The 26,896-nt window shown below is 42.3% G+C and overlaps 1 protein-coding gene across 2 annotated transcripts; it reads right to left on the bottom strand.

The window, feature by feature from the left end:
* Positions 1 to 8,282: 8,282 nt before the first annotated feature.
* On the bottom strand, positions 8,283 to 19,500 carry hic1 (HIC ZBTB transcriptional repressor 1). 2 transcript variants are annotated; one of them, XM_023350866.1, is made up of 2 exons: positions 19,009 to 19,500; positions 8,283 to 12,592 (listed from the first exon to the last, which is right to left on the bottom strand). In XM_023350866.1, the coding sequence occupies exon 2, from the start codon at positions 12,573 to 12,575 to the stop codon at positions 10,389 to 10,391; it is 2,187 nt and encodes a 728-aa protein (XP_023206634.1). In that variant the 5' UTR covers positions 12,576 to 12,592; positions 19,009 to 19,500; the 3' UTR covers positions 8,283 to 10,388. The 2 variants fall into 2 exon arrangements, with proteins under 2 accessions (XP_023206634.1, XP_005814328.2); XM_005814271.3 differs by lacking the exon at positions 19,009 to 19,500 and adding an exon at positions 17,581 to 17,856.
* Between the last annotated feature and the right edge of the window lie 7,396 nt (positions 19,501 to 26,896).

Here is a 26,896-nt window from a genome sequence, read left to right as displayed (position 1 = left end):
ATTAGATTTTATGTGATTGAGCACAGTGTGAATGGAAAAAAAAAAGAAGAAGGTTCCATGGTTTTCCAAGTTTTTTTTTTTTTGGGGGGGGGGGGGGGGGGGTTCTTCACAAATACAAATCTGAAGCGTCTGGTGTACGTTTGTGTTCAGCCTCCCGGGTCGAGACTTTTAGGAAAATGTTTATTAATTACGTTTATTCGCTGAAAGAAACTCAGGCTGCAAGTCTTAGCGCGTTGTGTTCCAACAGTGCGCTTCCAGAGACTAAAATGTCTTACTTTCAAAATGCTTTCAGTTCAGACCAATGGATTGCATCTGGAAACGCGAATTAGTAGTAGCTCTGCCTATATCTGCAGTGTCATTGTTCTGCTGGCAGGTAAACCTGGATCTCAAGATCTACACTTCTCCTAAAGGCAGTGGCGCTCCAGCGAGGGGCCAGGGGGGGCCCAATAATCATGTACAGAAAAGCACACACACACACAACTTATTTTATATATATATTATTTACTTATTTATTTTTACCTAAGCCCTGCTAAAAGTTCTACTGGCCTGGTCTGGCCACCCTCATAAAAATTTTTTTGGGAGTGCCACTTCCTAAAGGCCCCTGTGTTTAGCTCTATTCACGTTACCATGATCTCTGTCAAGAAAGGGGAAAACATTTCCCACAGAATGATGCTGTCACCCCCATGTTTCACCATGGTGATGATGTTTCCAGAGCGATGTTCAGAGTCGATTTTCCTCCACGTGTAGCATTTTGAACGTGAGTTCTTCTGACCAGATCAACTTCTTCCACACGTCTGCTGTTACCCAAGTCTTCAAAATGAAAGGTAAATGTTTAACAGGACTCCTTATGAATGACTTTCAACATTTTATTTATGCCACTAGTCAACAGATTACAGAATTGCAAGTTGTGCCCTGTCTTGTGTCGTATTAAAATCTCAATAAATTGCATTGAAGTTTAGAGTCATAAGGTGCTAAACTCTCAAAAGTTCAGGAACTGTGAATACTTTTGCAAGGCTTTGTAAGTTCTGATCAAAAACAAACAAACAAAACTTGAACTCTCACTGTTTAACATTTTAAAATCCAGGAGCGAAGCTAATCCGGCTCTCTGCCTGAGAACCCACTTGACCGTGCACATATATGCCGCTTTAAACACGCCTCATTCTGTTCATGTGCAAATTCTACCGCTAAAGTGTTTCATTCTGACAGCCAAAAGAAGAAAAAAAAAAAAGGAAAACGAGAAACTTTGCAGCAACATTCCTGCTGGAATTTGTAGTCAAAAGGGAGGGGGGAGAAAAAAAGAGAAAAAAAAACCCCGTCTGCACTCCAAGTTAGGGAAACAGCATTAAGTGAGACATGTGATGGATGTCAAACGTTTCGTTGTGTTTTCACCCACCGGTGGAACAGCATACAGTTTGGGGCCGGGGGGGTTTGGGGGTTGTCTGTCATTACACCCAGCGAATCTGATCTCTCAGGGAAGCACCTCCAGTTCATGAACGCCGATGATTTACAGCACCTGAGAGAAGAAATGCTAATTTGTTTAAAGTCGAGCTGTGATTTGTGGCTTGTTGCCTGATTCATATCAAACATCTGGAAGGCAGCGTGATTTCTTATGTGCTGGTGATAATGGGGTGAATTTTTTTTTTACACAGTCTGTGTCCGCGTGCGTGTGTGTGTGTGTGCCTGCCTGGCGGGTTTTTGTTCCTGCTGACAGAGTAATGGATCTGCTCATTGTTGCATGTGGACTTGGTGTGATGTATGAGATTCATTTGAAATTCTTTGTCCTAAATGAGGCACTCACATGTCTCCATATGGGAGATTATGAACTGGAAGGGCAGCGCACTCCCGGAAAATGAACCGAAGTAGCTTATACTTGCAGTCATCATCGCACTCAAATGGGATTTATTGTGTGTTTTTTTTTTTTGCCTCATATTTTTCTATTAATGAAAAACTCGTTTCATGGGTAATCAATGTGGCTACGAATATAAATGTTTAGAATTACTATAAATCAAAGTAGCAACAAGAAATGGAGAAAAAATATATTGAAATTATTCGCACATTAGAAATGTATACAGGCGTTCTTTTTTTTTTTTTATGTATAGTCAAAACAAAGGCAGAAGTTGACTTTAAAGTCCATTACGCAATTTGTTTTATTGCCAAGTTGATTTGGAGTATATCTGCAAAACAAACAGAAAAAAAGACATTTTTCACATTGGCTTTTAAAAAAATAAAAGCCTTATCAACAACAACAACAACAACAACAACAGAAAAAAATCATCAATATGTCATTATAAAATGAATTTCTTATAAAAACCCACAATTAAATTTACACAGAAAAAGAAAAAAATAGCTATGAAACATTTGGACATGCAATAAATACATTCATTTCATGAAAGCAAGATAAGATCAATATTGACACATAAAAAGGCAGAATGTGTGTGTGTGTGTTTTCTTTCTTCTTCTTTGAAATACTGTTTGGTTTAAAGTATTGCTTTTAATTGTAACCACCGCAAAAAAAAAAAAAAAAAAAAAAAAGAAGAAGAAGAAGAAAGGATTGGAGTCTGCTCATGTTTTATGAAGTTCTGCTGCAAACAGATCCATTTTGAAGTCCTGAAAAATCCCATTTCCCCTGCGACGTTTGGACGCGCGCGCGTTAAGTTTCCAGCTGTTTCCAACAGCCGCCGTCCACAAGGCACTTTGAGCTGCTGCTGAACTTTTGCGTCATCCCTAAGATCCAACGTGAGTTTGATCAGATTCTGATCGACTGCATCGACGCGTAAAACGTGTTTTTAATTCAGAACCAAAATAGTTGCCTTCTGCATGAGGACCCCCGAGGCTTTGGTTGGAAGGGAATCTGTCACTGGCGCGGGTTCCTCTTTAAAAATGACTTTCTCAACTAGGAGCGACACTCCAAACGGAGCAGGGCGACCTAATTAAATCTGACCTAATCTGGTGTCTGCCAGCCAGCTGCGTGTGTGTGGGCGTGTGTGCGTGTGTGTTTGAGATTTCAAAATGCTCCAATTTCTGGCTCTTTTTTTTTTTTTTTTTTTTCATCCTTTCTCTGTGAGTTTCGAAGTTGTGCTGTAAGTCAAACGAGTCAATCCATGTTTTTCTTTTTCTGCATTTAACGCAGCCGAACAGATGTAAAGTGACGTGCGAACAGAAACCCTTGCACTATCCGGGCTTACAAAGGCACACACTGTGGGGTAATCATCTCGGAAGACACGACGACGTGAGCAAGCGTTTCAAAAAAAAAACCTGACGAGCATTGCTGCAATCGTCAGCTCAAAAACAGCCACAACTATCGAGCTCAAGCTGTTTTATTGGGAGGGGGCGGGGGGGTTTCCACCCTCTGTGTTTCTGTTTCTTTTTCACTCTCAACCTCTCTCCTTTTACTTGTTCTCTCTCCATCTCCAACGCATGACTTGGCTGGTGCAACCAAGGCGCGACTCAATTGTGCAATTTCAAACATGTTTACTTTACTGGCATCTTTCTGAGCATATTTTCCCCCCCTGAACATTTCCCCTCTTATTATTCTGCATTTCCTCTACAACGGCACATCGCCTTTAATCTTCCCTTTAACACACCGTTTCTTGGCGTAAAATCTGAATATAATAACAGCGTCGGATACTTTTTTTGTCTGTTTTTTTTTTTTTTTTTTTTTGGCCGCAAAAGTTTGCACTTTCTTCATACACGCATCAAAGCTCATTTTAAAAAAGGGGGATCGGGGGGGGACGAGAAGAAAAAGAAAGTAGCTCTCCATGTAAACATTTAGACAACAGTCATCTTCTGCATGAAAAACAGCTGGAAGTCAAGCAAGTTAACGGGAGAGGAGGAGGAGGAGGAGGAGGAGGAGGAGGAGGAGGAGGAGGAGGAGGAGGAGGAGCAGCGAGGTGAAGAGGGGAGCTGTGCTCCGTCAGGGTAAAAGGGCAGCGCAGCCAAGCTGTGCACCGGTGGGAGGGAGGAGAGCCAGAGGGAGGGTGGTCGGTCGTGGGACTTCTTGGGAAAGCTAAAGGCGTAATAAAAGTTTTTGAAAAATATCACAATGCGGCGATTCCTGTTTTTTTTCTCTCTTTTTTTTTTCGTCTAAGAAAAATGCAGTTTGGGGGCAAATAAATGGAAAGCAGCTGCTGCTTGCAATAATAAAAAAAAAGTCTTGTCCCTCGTGCTTCTGAGCAGCGGGACAGGTAAGACCTGGAGGTCTTACAGGTGCAGCAAGTGAATACGTCAGATAACTGAGTAACTGCTAATTAAGACAGATTAATGTCTGTTAAGACTATAAGACAGTATTATGAATACAGCAAGGCTTCGGCATAAATAGAAAAGGTTTTTTTTTTTTTAAGGTTTTAAATATTAGCTAGAAAAATACTTTTTTTGTTTGTGAATATAGTGTTCAATGTAACAATTTTACTTTGTTTTGATGAAGCCTAGATTTTTTTTTATGTAGCTCAACTTAAAATGCTGGTTCAGTCAACCTGATAATTAGCTGGACTTTCCTACATTGGATATTAAGGCTGATAAATGGATTGTATTATCAATTAATATATTAAGCTGAATATATTAAGTTTAAAAAAGCTCAGTTCTGACGAATATCTGCGTTGGAGCGAGAATGTACGTTTGTTTTTGTCTGTAATCTAGCTTAGCTAGTTTTGCAGATAGGGCTAACGTAAGGCGTTCTAGCTAACTGAGCTTGTTATCCCTGATGCTAATGATCTCACTGCTAATGGACAGCACATTTTAGTCTAGCTTTATGCCACCTGGTTAGAGTACATTTAAAAATGTTGCGTCAAGCTTTAGCTACCTTAGCGACACCACCGATACTAAAGTCAGTTTGCTAGCAGAGTTTCTGACCCCTGTACTACTAATGAACACTTCAGGTTGTAGAGAAAATGTTTACATGCTACGTTGTTGAGTAAATGCTAAAGCTCACAGCCGGTTTCAGGAGTGTGCATCTAGGCATAAATTCTTTTAGAAACGAATAGAAGTGCCATGATATGCCAGATAAAAGAAGATCTTTACTATAATGCCAAATTAGTCAGAGGCCTAGCTTGCTTAGATTTCACAGTTTGACGTGTGAAAGTCATGAAATTTGTACTTTAGTTTTGCTTTTACTTCTGTCATGTCTGCTAAGTGCTTTAGTCTTTTTGGCAAACGCTGTAAAATCTAATAAAAGTTAAACAGCGGTAGGAGAACAGGACAACTCAGCTTGTCAGAGTCACATAATCTTTTCCTGTTCTGCTGGTGGAGAAACACTTTCTTTTACAAAAACTGGCAGAGAGCTCTCCAATATGGCCTCCCCCTTTAATTTTTTTTTTCTATTTTATATGACTACAAATCAGCTCTTAAGAACCTATTAAATAAATTTTAGAGTATCTTAATCTAAACTTTTATGGTGGCCCGGAGAGGCTTGCTGTGTTGGTTTCTCATCTAAATAACATTAACGAAGGCAAATGGCATAAAATCCCTTGGGGCTACACCAGTAAATTGAAACAAGGCTCCAATAATTTGACTGTGACTAAATTAGACAGCCACAGAGAAAAAGAAACATGCCGACATTTTTATTACTTATTTACATTTTACTTTCGGAGCCACATGAAATTATTTACAGTGCCGCGCTAAAGCTATTTCACCCCACTTGAACCATTTTCTTTTTTTTAATTTTTTTTACATTTTGTTAGGTTACAACCGCAACATTGTAGGTATTTAATTGAGATTTCATCTGACAGATTTACCCAAAGTAGAGAATAATTGCGAAGTAGAAGGGTAAAATGCACAAAGTCTATAAACATCAAAAAATTAAAATCCAAAAAGTGTGGAGTGCATTTGTATTTAGCTACTTAATTCTAAATAGAATACAGATAAACTATGCTAGGGGGCTACTTTCATAATTGTAATTTATTTTCTGGTGAAAAACCAACAACTGGGCAAGTAAACAATCTTCAATGTAAACCCTAAAGTACAATGAAGCAGCTTAGATGAAAACATTCAAGTGTTAAACTGGCCCAGTCCATACAAAAACCCTTGTTGAGGATAATAATACGAGAAATCAGTTGTGCAAAGGCTTTGCAAGCAAAGAATTAGCTAGTTTGCAAAATTTAGATCAAAATGAATAAAAATGCAAGCCACACTTTTCAGATTAATATTCGGTAATGAAATAAAATGGAAAACTATGACCTTCTTCATCCCACTTTATAGTGATGCACAGCTCCAACAAGATGCACTCAAGTTTGCAGTTGTAACGCAACAAAACATGACATTGTAAAGATTAATAGGGTAACATCTCAGATACAAACAGTATATATATATATATATATATATATATATATAACCCTGAAGTCCTGGTCACTGTGCAACTTCTAAAGCACACACCCACCCAAGCTCCTAAAGCTCAGTGACACTGAGCAGAAGTTTTATTCCCAAAGAGCAAATAAGAGGAAGGAACAGAGAAGATACAGTCCACTGCTTTTCTGAATCCAGAGCTTCAGAAATACGAACAGGCTTTCCATACTGAGACAATGGCTCACGTCCACCCCGCTGCGTTCTCCCCGCTTCTCTCCCTCCCCATATCTGCTTGTGAGCAGAAACACACGGCACATCCTGCTCAGCGCTGCTCACCAGCCAAAAGTTCACTTCCTGCTCCTCAGCTCTTCTCCTTCACAGCAAAAAAAAAAAATCTATTCCCAGAACACGCACTGACACAGCTCATCTTATGCCCATGTAGCGCAGTGACAGACAAACAATCAAGTGAATAGATGCCCTATAGATGCTCGGCCAACGCACTTTGCTGCACATGTTAAAGCAGATGAAGAAAATTTCATAGAGTGCATACTGTAAAACAAAAAAACGATTCAAGCATTATCTTTCCGTTTCCGCTCAGCGCAGATTTGAAGTGGAAACGTATCGTGTTATTTTGGTGGTGCTGGCAAGGAGTTGGATTTTCACTAGAGCCAGTGAACGAGAGAGAGCAAAGGAGCCTCGAATTCCCACGACTCACATCCGCTTGTTCCTACATTTTACGACACATGCACTTGTTTATGGAGCGTGTTTTTTTTTTGCTTTGTGTTGTTTTTTTTTCTGCCAGCGAGAGCCCTGCGAGCAGTTGTTTTAGACTTTTTGGTCACGGAGCTCAGCTGAAGGCACCAGGCGGCCGAGAACGAACAAGCCGACTTCCTCTGCGCGAGCGCGACCTCTGTCTGGCCGGTGTCAAGAGTTCAACATCTTCAGGGGAAAAAGGGGGCAGAGCGACGTGAGGTTAGTTTCCGAGATACTGCCGGTCTGTTTGAGGAAGTGCTGATGAGGCATCACATCACGTCGTTGTGGGTGGGGGAGATATTTCAAAACACAGCACTTGTCACCTAGATATCGCCGTACATGTGGCTAAAGAAAATTTCAAAACATAAAAACGCAAACCGTGTATACCCAGTTATTAAAAATCACAAACATTTACAGCCTCTAATGGTGTAGGAGTAAAACGAAGCGCCTCTTTGAGGACGACAGTAACTATATATGAAAGGCAAAACATAACAACACATGTCATCTCTTCACCCATAAAACCATAATAGGAAAGGTAATGTTCAAACACACGAAGAAAAACCACAGGTTTAAAAACAGGGACTGCTGCCCCCTTGGTAAAGAAATAGGTGTATTTGTCATGGGGGTGGTGAGGCCAATATTTTTGGGCTAAGGTTTACAAAATCTTAGCTGGGTTCAGTCCTGAGGTAAGCACCAGTCTTTTTGTTGTGTTTTTTTTTTCTTTTCTTTTTCAACGTGCGCCACAAATCAAAAAGAAGACAAGAACAGAAAGTCACAAGATAAAGCATGCTCGATATGATCATATGCTACTGGAAGAGACGCCCTTAAATTATTTTTACATTTGAAAAAAAAAAAAAAAAAACATATTCACAAAAGTGAGGCACTTTTTTTTTTTTTTTACTTTAAGGCTTTCAGAATAACTATTTCTGTCACAGTGTATTTATGGCTTTAGTCTTCACATTCACCTCCAGAGGTTGGCGTTGGCACTATAGTGGTCAATTTTTTATTTTTATTTTTTCTCCCTAATCTAAATCAAGAACTAGCTATAAATAGAAAGAAAAAAAAAGGCCGACATATTCTTTGGTGGAAAAAATTGCAGACAAAGAAAAAAAAAAAAGTGCCTTCAAAACACAACTTTTTTTTTTTTAAGTGCTCTTTGTGTTTTCAAGTTGGAAGAATTCCTCGGTCAGGAAATAAGTTTTTATCTCAAAACTTTGGCTTGAGCGGGACTGGCTGGGGGGGGGGGGGGGGGGGGGAGACAGAGAGGCAAGAGGAGACACTTGGGGTTCGGATGTAACGTTTTACAGTGGATCAGAGGAGTGAGATGGCAGGCGTGAAATGGGACATCATGCCGGCGAGCAAGTGCGAATTGTCCAGGAGAAAGTGGGATTTCACAGGGATTTACTGGAGGACAGCAGCTGGGGGAGAGCTTGTTCACCCCACCGGCTTGTTCAGGGAAGAGTCACAACAGGCTGCTTTCTTCTGATCCTGTTGCTGACAGATTAGCAGGCTGCTGTGTGCGAAGGGGAATATCGTCCCTCTAAGTTGGTAGAGTGCTTATAAGGCAAGGGGCCACAGCAATGCCGAAAAATGAGAGGGATGAGAAGCTATGGGCCAGCATGAGAGTTAGAGGTGGAGGGGGGGAAAAAATGATTCTATAAAGAGTCACAATTCCTAGTCCTGGAAATTCTGGATTAAATCAAAATGCTCAAAAATTGATTTTAAAATGCGTTTTAAATTTAAATTTAATAGAATAATTCTCTGATCATTTTTTTTTTATTTCAGAAAAACCACGCAGCTAAGCTGACCTAATGCTGGTAATTTATGTTGCAGAATTTTATGCGCAATCCCTGCTTTAGTGTGAATGTAAACTGATTAGATTTGATGCAGTATGGAATATTAAAGAATTGCTTTAAATAAATCTGTTTCTCTTATCATGCAAATCATTTAAATACAATCTCCGGAGCGTTTGAGTGGAAAAAATTGGTTTCCGTTTCAAAAAAAAAAACACTTCTGAATTGAATCGTGACCATGAAAAAATCGGAATCGAATGGAATTGAAAGATTTGCATCGCTAATGAGAACACTCATGAAATTATTACACTGAGTAAAAAATAGCACAGAGTCCCATTATTAAAACCAAACAGTCTTCCTTACAGAAGAAACAAATTAATATAGTGAGGGAGGGAGAGGTTCAGTGTTACTCAGTGCTCCATCATGCAGCCCCTGGAATCTAAGGAAGCGTCCACAACAAGGCCTCTGACCACTGTTGACCATCACTCAATTATTAAAATAGAAACAAAGTCTGTCAGTCAATGACAGACTCCTTCGTCACCAATTCAGCCCAGGCGTACGCCTCTCTACCTCTCTGCCTCTCTGTTTCTACAAAAGCACAAACCAACACCCGCGAGTCGGCGTGAACAGGGATTAGTGTGTCATCAGCTGGGTATGTGCAATCATGTCCCACTCATGAGATCACAGGGCTCTGCTCAGTGCATCTCCAAAACAGCTGAAAGCTAAGGAACATTTGTCACACTGCAGAGGAAGCTTTAGCTCAAGAGTGGTTGAAAGCATGGTGTAAAGCCGATTAAGCCACCGCTGCTGTCACATAAGGGATGAGCATTTATCCACACAGAGCCCCGCCCCTCGCTTGGGAGTGGGGGAAAAAAAAAAAGGCATAGAGAAATGCATTACGTTTCAGCTATTTCACATAAAAGGGGGAGACAAGCAAAGAATCAAGACACACAAAGTATCCCGTACCCCAAGATTGTACAAAAAAAGAAAATAATAATAATAATAATAAAAAATCCAGGTGAGTTGCTTTTTTCTTGATGTTGTTTAGACCTTAAAAGTCCTGAATATTGAAAAAAAAAAGTCCTGAATATTGTTCCTTTTGTGCTTTTTTCTTTTTCTTTTCATACATGAATAGTACACAGGTTTAGGGTCAGATTGCAAAGTATCTCTGCAACATGTTTTCTTTGGATTTCATCATATACAAAAATAAATAAATTTCCTTTTGGTTTTGACTTAGTCACTATGGCTCAATGGTTGGAATTAAGAAAAAAAACATGTTTGTTTGCATAGACTGTACATAAATACTGAAGTTCTTTCATCGAGTGTCCCTTGGTCACAGAAAGTAGAGCTCCTTTATGAAGGAGGATTTAAAAAGATACATTAGATGCATAGAAAGGCACTTACAGTCTAAACAGTTCGGTGTGCATGAGCAAGACCCAGTTCCACTCGGGCCTGAGTCTGAGGTGCAGAGGAAGATATGGAGTTGAGGTGAATGGCTTTCAAATACTGCAAACTGTGAGTGCGCGCAGACCTGTCTGTGATTGCCACCTTCACATATCAAATGTCTTAGCTGGGCGAGTAGCGGTCGATGGTTCGGCTGTCAGAGATTGGCTGGGGAGGAGGAGGAAGTGGTTGGCCCATGATGTCCATCTTTTCATGGGTGAGGCCCAGATGCTCCGACGCAAGCTTGGTGAGCGGGTAGAGGCACTCGATGGCCTTTGCGTCTGCCACCAGTTGCTGCTGCGCTTGAAGGAGAAGCTCGTTGGCCTTCTCCTGCTTCAGCCCCAGGTGCTCCGCTGCATACTTGCTCAGGGGGTATATGCCCTCTGCAAAGTCCAGCTTCAGCTTCCCGTCTGCCGTCAGGCCGCCTCCGGTCCCCCCACCGCTGTGCATCTTCATGTGGCTGATGAGGTTGCGCTGCTGGGCAAACTTCCCCCCGCACACCTGACATTCATAGGGCTTTTCCCCAGAGTGGATGCGCATGTGCTCAGTGAGGCGGTACTGGCGAGTGAAGCGCATCCCACATGAATCGCAGGCGAAAGGCTTGAGGCCCAGGTGGCTGCGCATGTGGCGCGTCATGGTGCCGCGCTGTGTGAATTTCTTGCCGCAGATGCTGCAGGGGTAAGGCCGCGTCAGCCAGTGCGTCTTCTCGTGTTGGCGCAACGTGGCCGGATCTTTGTAAGACTTATCGCAGTTGGAACAGCGGTAAGGTCTGATCATCTCCCCGATGGTTCCCGAATTCAGGCCCTGGTCAGATTTGGTCTCCAGATGCGACATGCTGTTTGGAGTATTGCCGCTGTTGAGGTTTCCGTAACCGTTCGTGTTGCCGCCAATGCCTTTGGTGCCGCTGTTGTTGTTGTTGTTCCCCATCTCCCCAACAGAGCTGTACAGCTCCTCCTCTGTATGTGTCTCCACATGTGCGTTGAGCTGCTCTGAGCTCGGGAAGCCTTTATCGCAGGGGATGCAGACGTACAAATTGTCCCCAAAGCTTTCGGGCTCATACGGCATGTGGAATCTCCCGATGGGGCCGGTAGGGGACGGACGGCCCTCGCTGCTGCCCGTCTCCTCCGTGCCAGAGCCACTCTTGTCATCCACACCTTCGCTCTCCTCCCCTGGCTTGTGATGATTGTGATGCTGGTCCCCGTTCTCAGCCCCTTCCTCTTCATCCTCATCCTCGTCTTCATCTTCCCCAGCGTACGGCAGGGGCTCGTGTTTCACCCAGCGGTAGATGTTTCCCATTTCTCTTCCTGCTTCTCCACCTTCTGTCGGGGTGTCAGGGCTGACGGGGCATGGGTAGCGGTCTGTCCCTTGGGAAGCTGAGCGATGTAGATGAGGCAGGTGGGGGGCTAAGGGCTGATTTAGGTGGGGAAAAGCTGGAGGGGTGAGGGAACCTGCCTGGTCGACAGACTCCATCTTTTCGGACATAAAAGCATTTGCCCCCTGAATGGGACTAGTGGCTCCACTTAGAGTTCCATCCCGCTCCTCATTGCTGTGACTGTTTGCCATATGGGTTTGAGAGGGTGTGTGCTGAGACTGGGAGGTGGGGCTTTTTTTGGAAAGATCGAGGCCGAAGCTGGGGGAGCAGTTCCTCTCGGCGTGGCCTGGGCGTCCCAGCTGAGCAGGCAGAGATGGGAACACCTGAGAGGTCTGGTTGGACGTGGGGGCATACAGCTCGCCGCTATGGATGGTTATTCGATGGGGGACCAGCTCATCCAGCGAGGGCGCCCTGGGTGTGTTAAGAATCCCCCCTGGAGGACAGGACTGAATCACAGGAGTAGAAACCCTATACCTGCCTCCACCTCCTAAGCCCATGCTGCTGGGCACCATTTTTGGGTAAGGTAGAAATGCGGGACCGGGACGGGGAGGGTACTTCCCAATTCTCCTCAGCTTCTTTTTGCACAAGGCCACCAAGTCGAGCAGCTGCAGATAGCTGGCCGCTGCCAAGACGGCACCTAGATTGGGTTCAGTGGGGGACGTGGGGTCTCCCTCACTGAGGCGCCCGGTGTAGATGTAGTCCAGGATCACCCTGAAGACGGCTGGACTCACCATCTCATGGTCAAGGTTGATGAGATTGTCGTGGACCACCAGGGACTTCAAGTAGTGGCTGCTGGCGGCCAGAATGTTCTTGTGAGCTCTGAAGAGCGCATTCTGCACCACAATGATGACATCACACAGAAAGCCTTTGGTGCGCTGGCTGTTGAGCTGCAGGAGGAGATCCCTAGCATGACTTGGAACTTCCATGGCATCCAGCATAGTCTTCAGTCCACCACCTGCAAGAGCAAAGATCTGTAAAATTTCATGCAGAAGTTGTCGTTCTGAAGTCAGCAAAAAGTGATATACACAACAACATGAATGAATCAAAAGAAAATGTTTTTAAAAAAGTAAATACTTTTGCATATTGGATTAATGAGAGTTTGATTCATAGCACATGAATGCATTTTGAATTAAAGTTATTGTTACAATTACAGATGTGCGGAGAAATGAGTGCACAGAGCATGCTGCTTTTCAGCTGGACAGGTTGGAAGGTAAAAAATCTGATGTTTTTTCCGATCAGTGAACACAACATTCGTAAACACTTGCAGATTGTTGTATCAACAACACTTTGAAGTGAAAGCTGCTACTGTTAGCCTTCTCCAGTATCAGTGAGGTGCACACACAGATGTATGAAGCTAAATGGATCAGTGGATGATTTTTCCTGACAACTGCACACTATTTGGTCTTAGAATCTAGTGAAATGCCCTGCAGTATTATCATTCTTAATTTATTTTCTACGTTTGATTGCATGAATCCACGTGCCTCGATATCCTGTCACATACACCTGAATTTTTCCACCATGGAACAATAAAAGATAGTTCTATTTTAAGCTAGTCTATTTTAATTCTTTGGAGTTCATTCAGGTCTCAAAAGAGCAAGGTTAATAGCAGTTCACAGTAAGGCTGTAAAAAATAGAACAAAGTTGTTATTTTTTATCTTTTTTGGGTTTTCAAAATCTATCTTTCGGGGAACATGTTGAGCTTAGACATGCTGGCAGCTCTTTTCAAAATCTCAGAGTTAAGTTTGGTGACGCTAACCCTGCTAATGGCTAACATAAAATGCTAAAGAAAGCTTAGAATATACACTCTACAGTTTATCATTATCCTTCCACAGACTGCTGTCTCTTCTTCTAATTTAAATAATGACTTTTTCTAACTTCGAACACATACAGCTCTGGGTCAAATGAAGAGTCCGCTGCACTGAACCCCACTGAAAGCCTCCTGGTTATTCCACCAAATATTGGTTTCTGAACTCTTCCTGAGTTAAAACGTTAGTGTTGTTGTTTCGAAATGAATATGAACTTGTTTTCTTTGCATTATTTGAGGTCTGAAAACACTGCATCTTGTTCGTTGTTTTGACCATTTCTCATTTCCTACAAATAAATACAATTTTTTTGCTTGGAATTTCGGAGACATGTTGTCAGTAGTTCATAGGATAAAAGAACAATGTTCATTTTACTCAAACATATCAATATTAAAAGTAAAAATCAAAGAAACTGATCATTTCAAGTCGTCTCTTAATTTTTTTCAGAGCGGCATATATTTTTAACCTTGTTTTTTTTTTAGATGTATATATATATTTATTTTATTTTTTTTCTCTTATTACATTTCTTGAAGAGAAATCCAAATTGGCCAAAACCGGAACCAGCAGCTTTGCAAAAGCTGAGAAGTAGGCCACAAAATTCCAATTTTTAATAACAGCCTCTTTTTAATTTTGCATTTTATGATTTAGGTTGAAACCTCTTCTGACTCCACCTGACGGGAATGAAAGGGAAGTGTGTGGGAAGCGTCCACGAGGGCCCGTCAGCAACAGTGAACTTTTGCTGAAGGTGAGCACTGGGAATGGTTTTCTCATTAGCAGAAACTCAAGTCTGCGCACTGACCTCCTACTCGGCGAGCAAAACGAGAGAGAAAGAGCTTGAGTTACCCAAACCTCAGATATACATCTATTCTGTAAATTGCCAGCTTCCTGCTAAAGGTACTCCACAGGAGCGAGCGCGGAGCTTTCCACAAAGCGAGAGACGAATGCTTCACAAGTGTGATGAACAGCAGGTATAAACCGGCGGGGAGGAAGGACGCGTTCCAAAAAAAGAGAGAGCTCCAGCTCGCTCTTTCCCCTCAGTCATATAAGGACCACAGAGCGCACGAGGTGTAAATCAGCGTTAGACGGTTCGATACTTTGCACTGAGGCGGACTCCGGGAATCACACGCGCACACACACACCCCAACGCACGCACGCACTTAAACATCAACAGTGATTGTTCCATCGGGCCTAAAATAAATGCATGAAAAGCGCCGTATTGTTCAAGCGGTGGCATCCGAGGACAGTTTACTTCTGAGATTAAACGTCTCCAGCCGTCCCCCAGGGGCCTTGGTGTCACTGATGGGGAAACAAGCAACTAAATAAATATCATGTCATCCGTCTGATCGCAGTCTTCCTGAGACCAGCTCATTCACTTCTTGTTTATTTCACCCGCGGTGCGAGCAACGAGGAAGTATGAACTTTTAGAAAACCTTGACGAGTGAACGCATAAGAGGAGGAACTCGTGAAGGAGGAGAAAAAAATCTCACGCTGATTTTTTTATCCTTTTTTTTTTTTTTTAAAGTGCAGATTCTTGAAACTCGTGGGGAATTCTTAGCACTGTTTCTGATGATTTTTTTTTTTTTTTTTGCAAGTGCATGTTCACCATGGCAAACGACAAAACGGAAAGTCAGTCACAGTGAGGAGTGGCAATTGTAACGATGATTTCAAAATGCAAACTCCAGCATGGGTTTTCGTTGTTGCTTTTGTTTTTGTCTATAAACAGCCTGATCATGACAATAAACACCAAGAGATGACGAAGAAAGAACGCCTCAGATGGATCAGACTCTGTGAGGTCACTGTCACTGCATATGTTCACACCTCTGACCACTTTTTGTTCTCCGTCTCGCTTCTGTGGCCTGCTGCCTTTCTAACTCACAGCGTCCATCGGGACGCGCTGGGTGTAGAAGTGAACCAGATGAAAGCACTGGCTGAAATTGTCTCTCTCCGCTCCACTCAGCTCATTATTGCTTGGTGTGGAACTCTGATACCATCAGCGTGCCTTCTCAAGCAGCAGGCCGGCGCATCAAGCAACGGCTGCGTCGGAAGCGGAAAAAAAAAAGAAGAAGAAAAAAAACAGTCTCCCTTCTTGCACTGACTTATATTTGTGTGGACACATATTAAAGAAAGCTCAACCTCTAACAGCATTGCACCTAAGTTATGTTGTGCGTACAACACATTATTCTGGGTTATGTGTTGTGGTGACAACAAGCATGATAGCTGCGGTCTAACCATGGAGATACCAAGTTTTGTTTTGTTTTGTTTTTTGGAGGTTTTTTTATTATCTTTAACTGCTTAAAAAGCCCACATCTTTAAAATATATATATATATATATATATCAATGTGACCTTCATGCAAAAAAATATTTAGAAAAAAGGCACAGCCACAGTTTTAATCACAGCATGCAAGAAGAAATCTATAGAACTGTGAAGTGGTGTATGAAGATGATATTCTGCCATTTGCATTGCATTAACGTTCCGCTTTTGTAATTTTGTGGGTATGGAGAGAAGCAAAACATAAAAATAAAAAATAGACTCCTATCCCTGACATCTGTTCAAAACATTGACATTTCCTTTGAATTTAGCCAAGCTCATTTAACTCTGCTCACTTAGTACTTGTTTTATTTTTATTTTCTGCAGCACACAAGCAAATGTTCTAAGATTTTAACATCGGCTGCAGCCGTCTGAGTGCAAGTATAAGCACTAAAAAAAAAAAAAGAAAAAAAAAGTTCTTGTTAAGAGTTTGGTCAGCAGAGATCAGAATCAGTTTCCTGCTTTTAATGTCAACGCCTATATATATATATATATATATATATATATATATATATATATATATATATATATATTTATTTATAAAACTCCTCACAGATATTTGAGATGCTGTTTAAAAGGGACACGTTAATTTCTACGGGAATAAACGCGGTGACAAACGAGAAAGCTAAAACCATCACGTTAATTTATAACCTGCAATTTCCTTCCAGTCAAACCCAGAGCGGAGCCAGTGTCTGAAGAACTGTCGATTTGTTCATTTGCTCGTTCAATTCCCCCATTTCGAGTGTGATTTCCAATTCACTGGAATCCAATTTTGATGTGTTTTTTTTTGGAGGGGGGGGGGGATTCGTCGAGAAAGGGAGTGACACCCTCCCCCTCCCCCCGTCTGAGAGCCGGAGCAGGCGCACTCAGCACAGACAGAGAGAGAGAGAGAGAGAGGGCTCCGGGCTCCGGGCTCCGGGCTCCGGGCTCCGGGCTCCGGGCTCCGGGGGTCGCAGGGAGGCACAGCGCTCCTCTCAGCCTCCGTCCGTAATCTGTTTTGCTCCGCTTCGTTTATTGCACAGTAAACCGAATCACGAGTGAACCCGGCATTTCTGATGCGAGAACCATCCCCACCTCTTCCCATCCGGCTCACAAATGAAATGTCAGAAAGTGTAGAATCGCCAGCAAAAAACAACAAAAAAAAAGAAGAAGAAGAAGAAGAAGAAAAAACGTGACAACTAATTTATGCAGTGAGAATGTTGCTGAAAGCAGCTACAGACGTGTCATCAACGCCAAAGAAGTCACTTCAAATCTCGCTTTGGCCAAAGGAAACCCGATTACTGTTTTCTCTGCGAGGGCGATACGCAGCGCGTGGACGTCGTTGCCCGCTGCATGAAATCAACAGCATGACTAATGTTAGGTTAAAAACTAAAACGAGGAGGCAAAAAAGTGATGGAGGGGGAAGAAATGGTTTGAAAACGATGCAGGACGGGATGTTAAAAATGCAGAATTAAAGACGTTACCGGTCGTTTTAGGTGACTGCGTTCATTCTTACGCACGTAAAAATAAAATAATAAAATAATCCGCATTATATTACGAATGTAATATTCTCCGTTAATAATTTTTTTTTTTTAAATCCGATTATCTTTAGATCGTCTAATGTGTGATAAAGAGAGCAACCACTGTGTTGTTGATCAACTTCGACTTGGAGAAAAACGCAGCAGAATGTACACTGACTTTAACTAGAAAATAATAATAATAATAATAAAAGAAAACTCAGATAAAGAAAATAGGATAAAGCTCCGTTGCTCTGCTGCCGGTTCTGAACCGGACTGCAGAAATGTCATACTTCCTCCCACCGCGTCTTTCTGCCTGAGCGGCTCGGCTCTTACCTGCATGCCCGATGTCTTCTGCCATCCGATCTAAGTCTCCCTTAATGATCATCTCAGCAGTATCTGGGAGTCATATCTGACGTTTCAGTGTTCAACTGCCAGCCTCCAAAAACCCATGCCAGTTTTCCGAGCGCGTCTGCCAGCTCTCTCTCTCTTCCTCTCTCTATCTCTCTCTCTGTCTCGCTCTCCCTCTCTCTCTTCTTTTTTTATGATTATTAATTGATATGAATTTCTTCTCGCTCCTTGGGTCCGTCCTCCCTCCCACCTACGTTTTTTTTTGTCCTCCCACTGTCTCTCACTGCCCCGCCTCTCTTTCTTATTCTTTAAGGAAAAAAAACATATATATCTATATATTCATATATGCTTGCCCCAGCATCATCCCCCCCCCCCTCCCCTCTTCTCTTTCTCTCTTTTCTTTCTTTCTTTTTTTCTGTCTCTCTTAATTTCCTTAGCTATTTTTGAGTCTGCCCAATAACGCGGACCGAGATGATAATGGAGCCTCTGTGCGCCTTAAGTGTTTTAGCGCCCCGTGTGATGTCAGTCTATAATAAAACTAAAAGGTAACATCGAGGGCAGGAACTTCAAGTGACCCCGACGTGAACTCCTCAACACATCGTCTTAAAGGGACAGGCAGCCGTCGTGTAGCTCCGACGGTAGACTTCGGAGATGTTGGGGAAATAATTTGCGGGGGGAAAAAAATAAAAAAATAAAAAATAAATACTATCAAGTAGTACATCGTATTTATTTATTTATTTATTTATTTCGATTTAGTCCCAAGATGCAATTTCAACTAATTAATTTGACTTTTATTTTATCCTGAGAAGTTGGTTCATTTGTCTTCTGCTTTACTCCATTTGCTAAAAGGGGGAAGGGAAAGGTCGTCCACTTTTTTCACAAATATGCAAGAAAATCCCGTCAAATTAAGCTATAAACGTTCAATTTCTAGACAATAGAGCCAGTAGGAGGTTTGACTGGACACCTGCTGTGCAACATTAAGTCCTCTAATCGTCGGCTGAGACGGATCCAGCCGATGCGTTGTTTACGCAAAAGGCCTTCTGGGCGAATGACTGTAAACATGATAAATACACCAAATTGAAAGTTTGCATTTCCTTTTCATTTAGGACGTGTCAATGCCATATTTGAACTTTGTTTGCCTTATTTATTCTCAAGTTTCTTTTGAATTGCTAAATGTTGTCGACACCACTTTTCGGCAAATATTACAGCTTAATTTTTTATTATTATTATTATTATTATTATTATTATTTTTTTTTTTTATCATTATTATTCAAGATAAACGGATGAGTCAAATCCACATGCATGGTCCGCGTCCGCTTTATTCAAAAAGATTGAAAAGGAAGCCTTAGAAGAAACCCTTGGATGAACTCATCCCTGCGGTCTGGATGCCATCCCTGCGCCCCTCTCTCTTACCTCGGACTCATGTCTGGTGCTCCCGCCGCGCGTCTTCGCTCCTTTTCGGCATCCGCCCCCCAACCACCACCTCCAGCCGCCGCTGCTGTAATCTCCGCTGTTCCCCACTGGAGTCCTGCGAAAAGCCCAGAGAGAGGAAGGAAGGAATGTCTCCCCAGGACTCTCTCCCTCTCTGCGTCTCCCAGTCTCAGTTCCCCTCTCTCCGCAAGTCGAGATTTTCTCACGCGTTAACAGGACTATCTGACACTTCAGTGCTGTACTTTTTTTGGGGTCCGATCGGACCAAACACGCGGCCCCGGCCGAGAGTCTGCGCGCACAGCGACACCTAACGGCGGAGCGGCGTATGGAGCCGATTATCCGGGGCCAGGCCAGCACGGGGAGGTTCTGAGTTTTGTTTTCCCGGAAGATAACAGGAAATGCACAATAGGTTCAGTGACATTTTACTAACCATAGATAAAAGTTTAAATATTACCTTTTCAGATCCACAGTGAGATATAAAGTGATGGACTTTAGATACTGTATCTGTGTTGTGACATGGCAAACTTATTGTTGTTATTATTTAAATGCATGATGTATTTTCTCTGTTCCAAACATGGTTGATCTTACAAATACTGGCTTTAATGATGAAAGCTCCAACAGGACGATGATGTTGGCACATTAAAATCATTTTTAGTTAAAATTAGTTTTCTGTAACGACCCCGACCTCAACCCTATTAAACATGGAATGAGCTGAAAAAATCTGAGTCAAAAATCCAGAAACTTGTCAACAGCTGCAAGAAGTGCGTAGTGGAGGTCAGAATTGCTTTAGGCCAATGTGTGTATGCATTTACCTGAGCCTCTATGTACAAAATGAACTTTAAATTTAAATGTTTGCACCCAGGTGGTGTATTTGTGTATTTACACATATAGTGTAAATATTATATAAATAGTGTGCCATTTTATAGCACAGTCAAGAAGCTATGTTACCTATAGTTATAAAAGTGCTGTATGAATCAAACAGAACTTAGAAGGAATCTGAGTTCAAACTTTGACGCTTTGAAATTGGGCCTCTGTCTCTTTAAGAGGCTCCCGCTCTCTCCGACTCACCGCCTTGAGCGTCACAGTATTGCTTTTCATTCTGCCGTTCACAACCGTTCATACAGTGTTGGAGTCAGAAGTAGTCCGTATGATGAGCTCAGCACAGGTGCGGTTCTACCAGGGGTTTGTCAATTGCTGCTGCCGCTAGTCTGGAGGAGCTGGGTGGGGAGAAGGCAGCTTGGAAATAGACAGCGCTTTATGAGAGCAAGTGTTCAGGTTCCCCCAAATGGCGGCCAGGGGAGATTCAAGGATTCATCAAGCATGTTTGAAAGAGTCAAAGCGACGCTCCAGGAAAGGTTTTGATGAGAGAATAACATTACAATAAGGTGAAAAGCTCAAAAACATCAGTTTGACACAATAATACCCCCAAATATGGAACGATCATATTTGCTGTAGCATTGGTCCACATCCTTAGAAAAACGTACAGTTCAAGGCCGTCATGAAAAACTCATGTTTCATGCAGATATTATGTCTACATACGCATGTAAATCGGCGGGAATGTGTAAAATACCTTTTACTAAATGAGTAACGGAAGTTAATCACAGCAGGGGGCAAGTTGATCAACTTGGCTAACTTGGTGTTGCAGCCATGTCCTGATATGTGAAGATCCAAACATCCTCTGTAATAAGGTGCCGCATGACAGTCAGTCCTACCGCGTCCTGTAGGAGTCATTCTTCAGTCATTCGTTCCTCTTTCACTCTGCGTTCAAGACAATCAGCAGTGACCTGAACCAGGATTATTAAACTGCGTTCCTGGGAGTTTTTGGCCATTTGACCCACATTGCCCCATGCTTGTTTTCTTTTATGCTTAGGCATAATCTGTTGGTAATAATATGGTCAAATTCCCTTTATGAAGAAGTGCTGCCACTGTGTTCAACTCCTGATGTCTCCTTTGCTAATTAAGCTTGACTCAAGTTTATATGTTATTGTGTCACTTGGTCAGTTCAATTGTTATTCTTTTAGTGAGAGATGTATTGTTTTGGGGGTTTTTTATGTTTTGCTCCTCTCTCCCTGAGGTGAAATATCTTTGTGTTTCAAAAGAACTGGTAGAAAATAAACATTAAACATATTTTCTATGTGAAAGTAGTTGATAAAATATGCAAAAATTTAGAATTTTTATTCTGCCTGTAAGCTAGCACAGACCATAAGCTTTTTTGTAAACATGAACAAATACTGTTTATGATCACTGCATTGGTACAAATTAGGGCTCTAACTAATTATAATTTTAGTACTCGACTAATCCATCGATCATTCTGACAATTAATCATAGAAAAAATGGTACATTATACAGATTTTCCATTTAACCACGTCTCCCTTTTTTCATCCAACATTAGAAATACTTCAAAACATGCAAATATAAGCAAGTAATTCTATTCCTTTTTTTAAAAAAAAGACACTAAACATTTTGTTGCTTAAAATGCAACAACAGCATGGCTTTAATAAATCTGAGGGGTTTTACAGACAAAGGTGTTTTTACCTTACATGCAAAATGTATACATTTCTGTACAGTTTTGTCTTGTTTTTTTTTCAGCAAATGGCCTTTTTTTTTTTTTTTAAAGAGTCTGTATTAGTTAACGATTAATCGATTGCAAAATTAGTTGACGATTATCGCAACAATCGATTAATGACGATTAATCAATTCGGCCCCAGTTTCTCGGGCGTTTTTAAAGTCTTTCCATTACAACCAGAGCTCCGTGAAGGACGACAGGTCGAACTGGCGAAACTAATTATTTTACCATCACACGCAGCCGATGTGATCCGGAGAAGCCCTCGCCACGCCAAGGTCTATTCACGTCTGTTTTGATCACAACAGCATCTGACAATCTCATAAAGGACGCGGGGGTCTCTTCCTCTACGAATTATGCAGAGTTCAAGGTGCTGCAGGTTTCATTGAAATGATGCAACCCACCCCAAGAGCCTGCCGCAGTCGAGGAAAGGTATTGTCTCTCGCTTCCACGTTGCCTCGATGAACTGATGATAACCTCGGCCGTAGAAGGGCTTGTGCTGAAGAATAGGTATCTTCTATCAAGGATGTGGCCGTTTCAATTCACGCTCCAAAAATAGCGTCTGCCAGCGGAAGAAGGTAATGATGTATTATGCCGATGCTCGGGTCTTAGGGACAGGTTTTTTGTTTTGTTTTTTTCTTCATATTACCGGTAACTTAAAACGGTTTTAACTGGTGTTTTTATAGCACCGCAACAATTTTGAGTTTGTAAGAAACTGAAGGGGTTGGGTTTTTTTTTTTTCCTCATGTTGGATCTACAGACCTTTCAAAATATTCATACACAACACTTTTCAAATGTGGCAAATTATTGTTGAGAGTCAAAGCGACAGGTCAACACAAAGTGGTCCAGATGTGCAAAGTGAAAGAAAAAGAACAAATAATATTCAGCATTTTCGGCAAGTGATCATTTGAAAAGTGTCACTCGGCCCCCTTCAGGCGGTATTTGGTAGAGTTTCCTTGACCTGACTTGAACCTCTTGAAAGGTGAGTCAGTCTGTCTCTTCACCTTTTGTGCATTGAGAGACTAAAATTGTTGTCCTCTATGAATAGCATCATTTCCCCCCACATTTTGTCACGTTAAAATCAACAACCTTGAGGAGTTTTACTACGATTTTCTGTGATAGACCAACACAAGCTAGAGAATAATTCTAGTGAAAGAGGCATATAGTGGCATTTTGTGGCACAGTCAAGTAACTTCAGTTACTTTCAGTAATACAAATGCTGCACATACCCACAACATAAATTAAAGAAAAACTTCCTCTGTAATTTAATGCTTTGAAATATGTGTCTGTCTCTTTAAGAAGCTCCTGCTCTTTCCGACGCGCCGCCTTCCGGACGTCATCACAACAGTGCTCCTCGTTATGCCGTTTACAATCGTTCCTAGGAGTGTTGGACTAGTTTATAATGAGCTCCTTTCATTCAAGTTAAGCACTTTACATTGTTTGCTGTGTCCTCTGGGTTTGCGGCAAACTGTGAGCCGGACTCTTTATTACTCTTCTTTCCACAATTTGTCTCTTTTTGTCAGATTCACCAACCTGAGCTGTAGATCTCTGCGCATCCTGGATTTAAAGAAAAAGTGCAGATCAACCAGTTTGAAAACAATGCCTCTCATCCTCTCACTTCAAGTTTATGCAACCTCTCATGTTGGTCTACAAAAGTTGGTCAAAGTTTTGGGTTGAAACATTACGAACTTAAGAAAAAAATGACACGTTTTGCGTTTTCTCCTCTCGCCACTTTGGAAGAAATTCCGATTGCAGTGGCTGTCAAATGTCTCTTTGTTGTCAAGATAAAGGTCGATAATGGCGGCCATGGCGTAGGCAGCTTCCACGGTCATAAATAAAAACACATTTTGCACTCGCACAGGCAAGACGGATCCTGCGGGGAAGGGTTTCTAATCGCCAGCGCGCGGCCATGAACAAATACGATTAAGACAAATCAAATACCTCTGATGTGATTAACAGCGCATGCAGGCCGTATCTGAGATAATTAAAGAGTCGCCACAGACTCATAAAGATCCCAGTTCACTTCCAGCTGGAAGGCTGCTATACATACCATACCCGCCCACACCCGGCCCCTTCATCACCCCATGTTTTCTCCCTGCCAGTTGTCCATTAAAGGCATAAAAGAAAATCCCCTCCATAAAATAAGTCTTATAAAAATATACATTGTTATAGACATACAGCCAAATTTGTGTAGGTTTGCAGGTCTCCATTGTCTTCCCAGACGAGCCTTATCTCTCCAGTCAATCAACCCCTCCAATTCCCGAGGCCCGTGCTGGACATTACATTTCAGCCTGTCAAAACACAATTTAACATACTGCAATCTGGAGCTCAGCAAACCTGAAATGTTGAACTTTTGATGAACCAAATGTTAAAAAAAAAGAGCCTTCAAATGGTTGATTGTAAGCATTTATTCGATTAAAATGCAGCCTGGAGAGCCCATCGTACCGCCTTGTTCATGCGAGGCGACTTTCCAACAGGAACCAGAGCCGGAGATAAGGCGGTCCGAGCAAAGCTAAATCCTTTAACAGCCAGCTGTCACCCTCTAAATCACACACCTCCCTCCCCCCCACCCACCCCACGGACTATTTCTTCAAGTGTGAGGATTGCAGCTTTTTTTTTTCTTTCTTTCTTTCTTTCTACATGTGGCGTATATCTTTGCAGAATCTCAGCGACTGTGGAAAACACAATGAAGGGCGCTCCGAATGACTGTAGCAGAATCTCGCGGTCGCCCACATGCTGCGGAGGTCACCGTGCCTCTCGAGGCCCCCCGGGGCCCACCTCGTTCCGACGTTTATAGTGATGAATAACGCGATCACCTTATTATTGTTCCATTTGTGCCTGCCAGAGCACAAGACCGAGCGCTTGCCGCACAATAGACAGGACCGGCTAAAAGTGATTTTATCACCTTAAAACAGATGTTCCGCACTTTTTTCATGGCCTCTATCACACCAGGCCCTTTTTGGCTCTCTCCTGTCGTTTTCTCGTTCCAATCCGTCACCCCGTTTCTTTTGAGTTTCTCTCTCTTTTTAAAAACGGGGACAGGGCCACACATAGCTCCGTGACGACTTGCCGTCACCACTCCGCCATACCAGACGCGCCCCCGCCTCTCGAGCTTCGGATTCCCTTCGCCACCAGAAATTGAACGGTAGGCTCGACATTTACGCACAGACCTCTCCTAATTCATCGTAATGAGCGGCTTCTCGACAGCTTTAGTGCGAGGGCGTGCAAGACGTGTCATTTTAAATGAGCAGAACTTTTGTCCACATTCGGTCGCTTTAGTTTTTTTTTTTTTTTTTTTTGTCTTTTTTTTTTTTTTTTGCCCATCTGGTAGTGATGGGAGGGGGCAATTATCATGCCACGATTAGTGCCAGATAAGAAATATTTCTCTCTCTCTCTCTCTCTCTCTCTCTCTCTCTCTTTTTTAATCGTAAAAGGGAAGTGTGCTTGCCAAATTGTTTCTGGTTTTGTGGACACTTGAACAAAAATCCCGTGTTCCATCTTTTTTTTCTCAATCGGAGTGAGATTGAGCGTTGCTGCAGGTTTCAGCGATAGATACGAAATTACTAATAATGTCACTAATGAAACTTTGTCGACCTTTGCTCCGTTGACTGATAAACTTTGTTACTTTCTTGCCAAAACTGAAGGTGGGACATCGATTCTATCAATGCTGGAGGATTCCTAACGCTTAAAAAGGGGGATATTATGTAGAATAGACATTTTTATTTTAGGCTTTACAACATGCCATGTTCTTTCATCATCAAAAACTCCTGTGGCACACTGTAAAAAAATAAATGTTGACTCAACTTAGACAAATCATCATCATCATTAGTGGCAGTAGTATTATTCTAATTATTATTTAACAAACACTATATAATATCTCATTAAGTTACCCTCATTTCCTCCCTGACACCCCCTATCCGCCACCCCATTACCCTCTGTTCCCCTCTCATCCTCTCTTACCCCGCTTACCATAATTTGCCCCCTTACCCCTCACTTAAGGGGTGTAAGCAGAAATGATGGCAAGCCCCCCTTACCATCATTTCCGGGAGCCATCTGCAGGAGGAACAGGATGCTCAGGTGGACCGCCAGAGAACGTCGGGACAACTGACCGCATTGTCTACCTGCCAGGGGAGCGAAAGTGACCAATCTTTTTGAAAGAACTGCAAGATTGCCAACAGTCGTATGTCTTATTGCAAGAGGATGCCCTCATTTTGTGCTGTGCAGAGTGTCAGTGTATCCCTTCCCCGAGCTGAGTCTCCCTCCAGTTCTACTGCCTCTCAACTTGCCACTCCAACTGCAATTGTACAAAAGCAACAGGAAGAGTTGGATCAGATCACTCAACCCCTTGCAGCTATACAGCAGCTCCCTGCAGCTTGATTTGTCATAGTTGTCAGCAACCAGAGCACATTGCCCAGTATTGAAATGCCCCTGCCCGTTTCAGGTCCCCACGTTCAAGCGGCTCCCCTCACACTCAGGCCAGACTCCCGCTCTCGGAAAACTCCCCCTAGTGTTTAGTAGCTGGACATTAGGAGAGGCTGGTTTAGGCTCAGTGGGTCCCAAAGTAGATGAGGTGAAGGCGTGTTTAATTGCGTTTTGCCACACATTTTTTAAAAAATGTGTTCACCTTTTATGATAGAAGTAAGTTTAAAGGAATATTAGTGACATACAAAAGAAACCCGACAGAATTCTGGACAATTTAACCACCTCCAAAAACCTGTGCGCATTTACAGCCAAGGAGAGGTTTGACATCCCCGAAGAAACAAATTTACATCTTGTGGACGAAACTGGGACGGAGGCGGATGAAGACATCTTCACTGATGTTCCTTCTGGAGGGGAATCCGGCATTGTCTGGATCCTCACTGCTCCCTCTCCTGTTGAGAGGTAGAATTAGATCGACCCATTTTATTTAATGCGACTAAAAATGTGTGAAGGGTGTATGAAGGAGAGGTCTGTGGCAATACAACAGTGAGGAATTCAGACCAACACACTGAAGTTAACCATAAGTGAACAATTTACATGTGGAAAGGAAGAACTTAAAAGATTTATTAGATCTAAATCTATTAGATTTAAAGTGGATAAATCTAACCAAAGCAATCTACTGGGTTCCAATATGAAATGTGATTTTAAAAGGCAACAAGCAACTTTTATTATTATTATTTTTTTATGTTATAAAAAACCTAATCTTGGGCGTGCCATGGTGGCGTAGTGGTTAGCACGACCCATATTTGGAGGCCTTGAGTCCTCGACGCGGACGTCGTGGGTTCGACTCCTGGACCCGACGACATTTGCCGCATGTCTTCCCCATTT

The sequence above is a fragment of the Xiphophorus maculatus genome, chromosome 18 (assembly GCF_002775205.1).
Source record: "Xiphophorus maculatus strain JP 163 A chromosome 18, X_maculatus-5.0-male, whole genome shotgun sequence".
Taxonomy (NCBI): Eukaryota; Metazoa; Chordata; class Actinopteri; order Cyprinodontiformes; family Poeciliidae; genus Xiphophorus; species Xiphophorus maculatus.
Note: the sequence above shows the minus strand (reverse complement) of the source record. Positions and strands in the feature narration are given on the sequence as shown.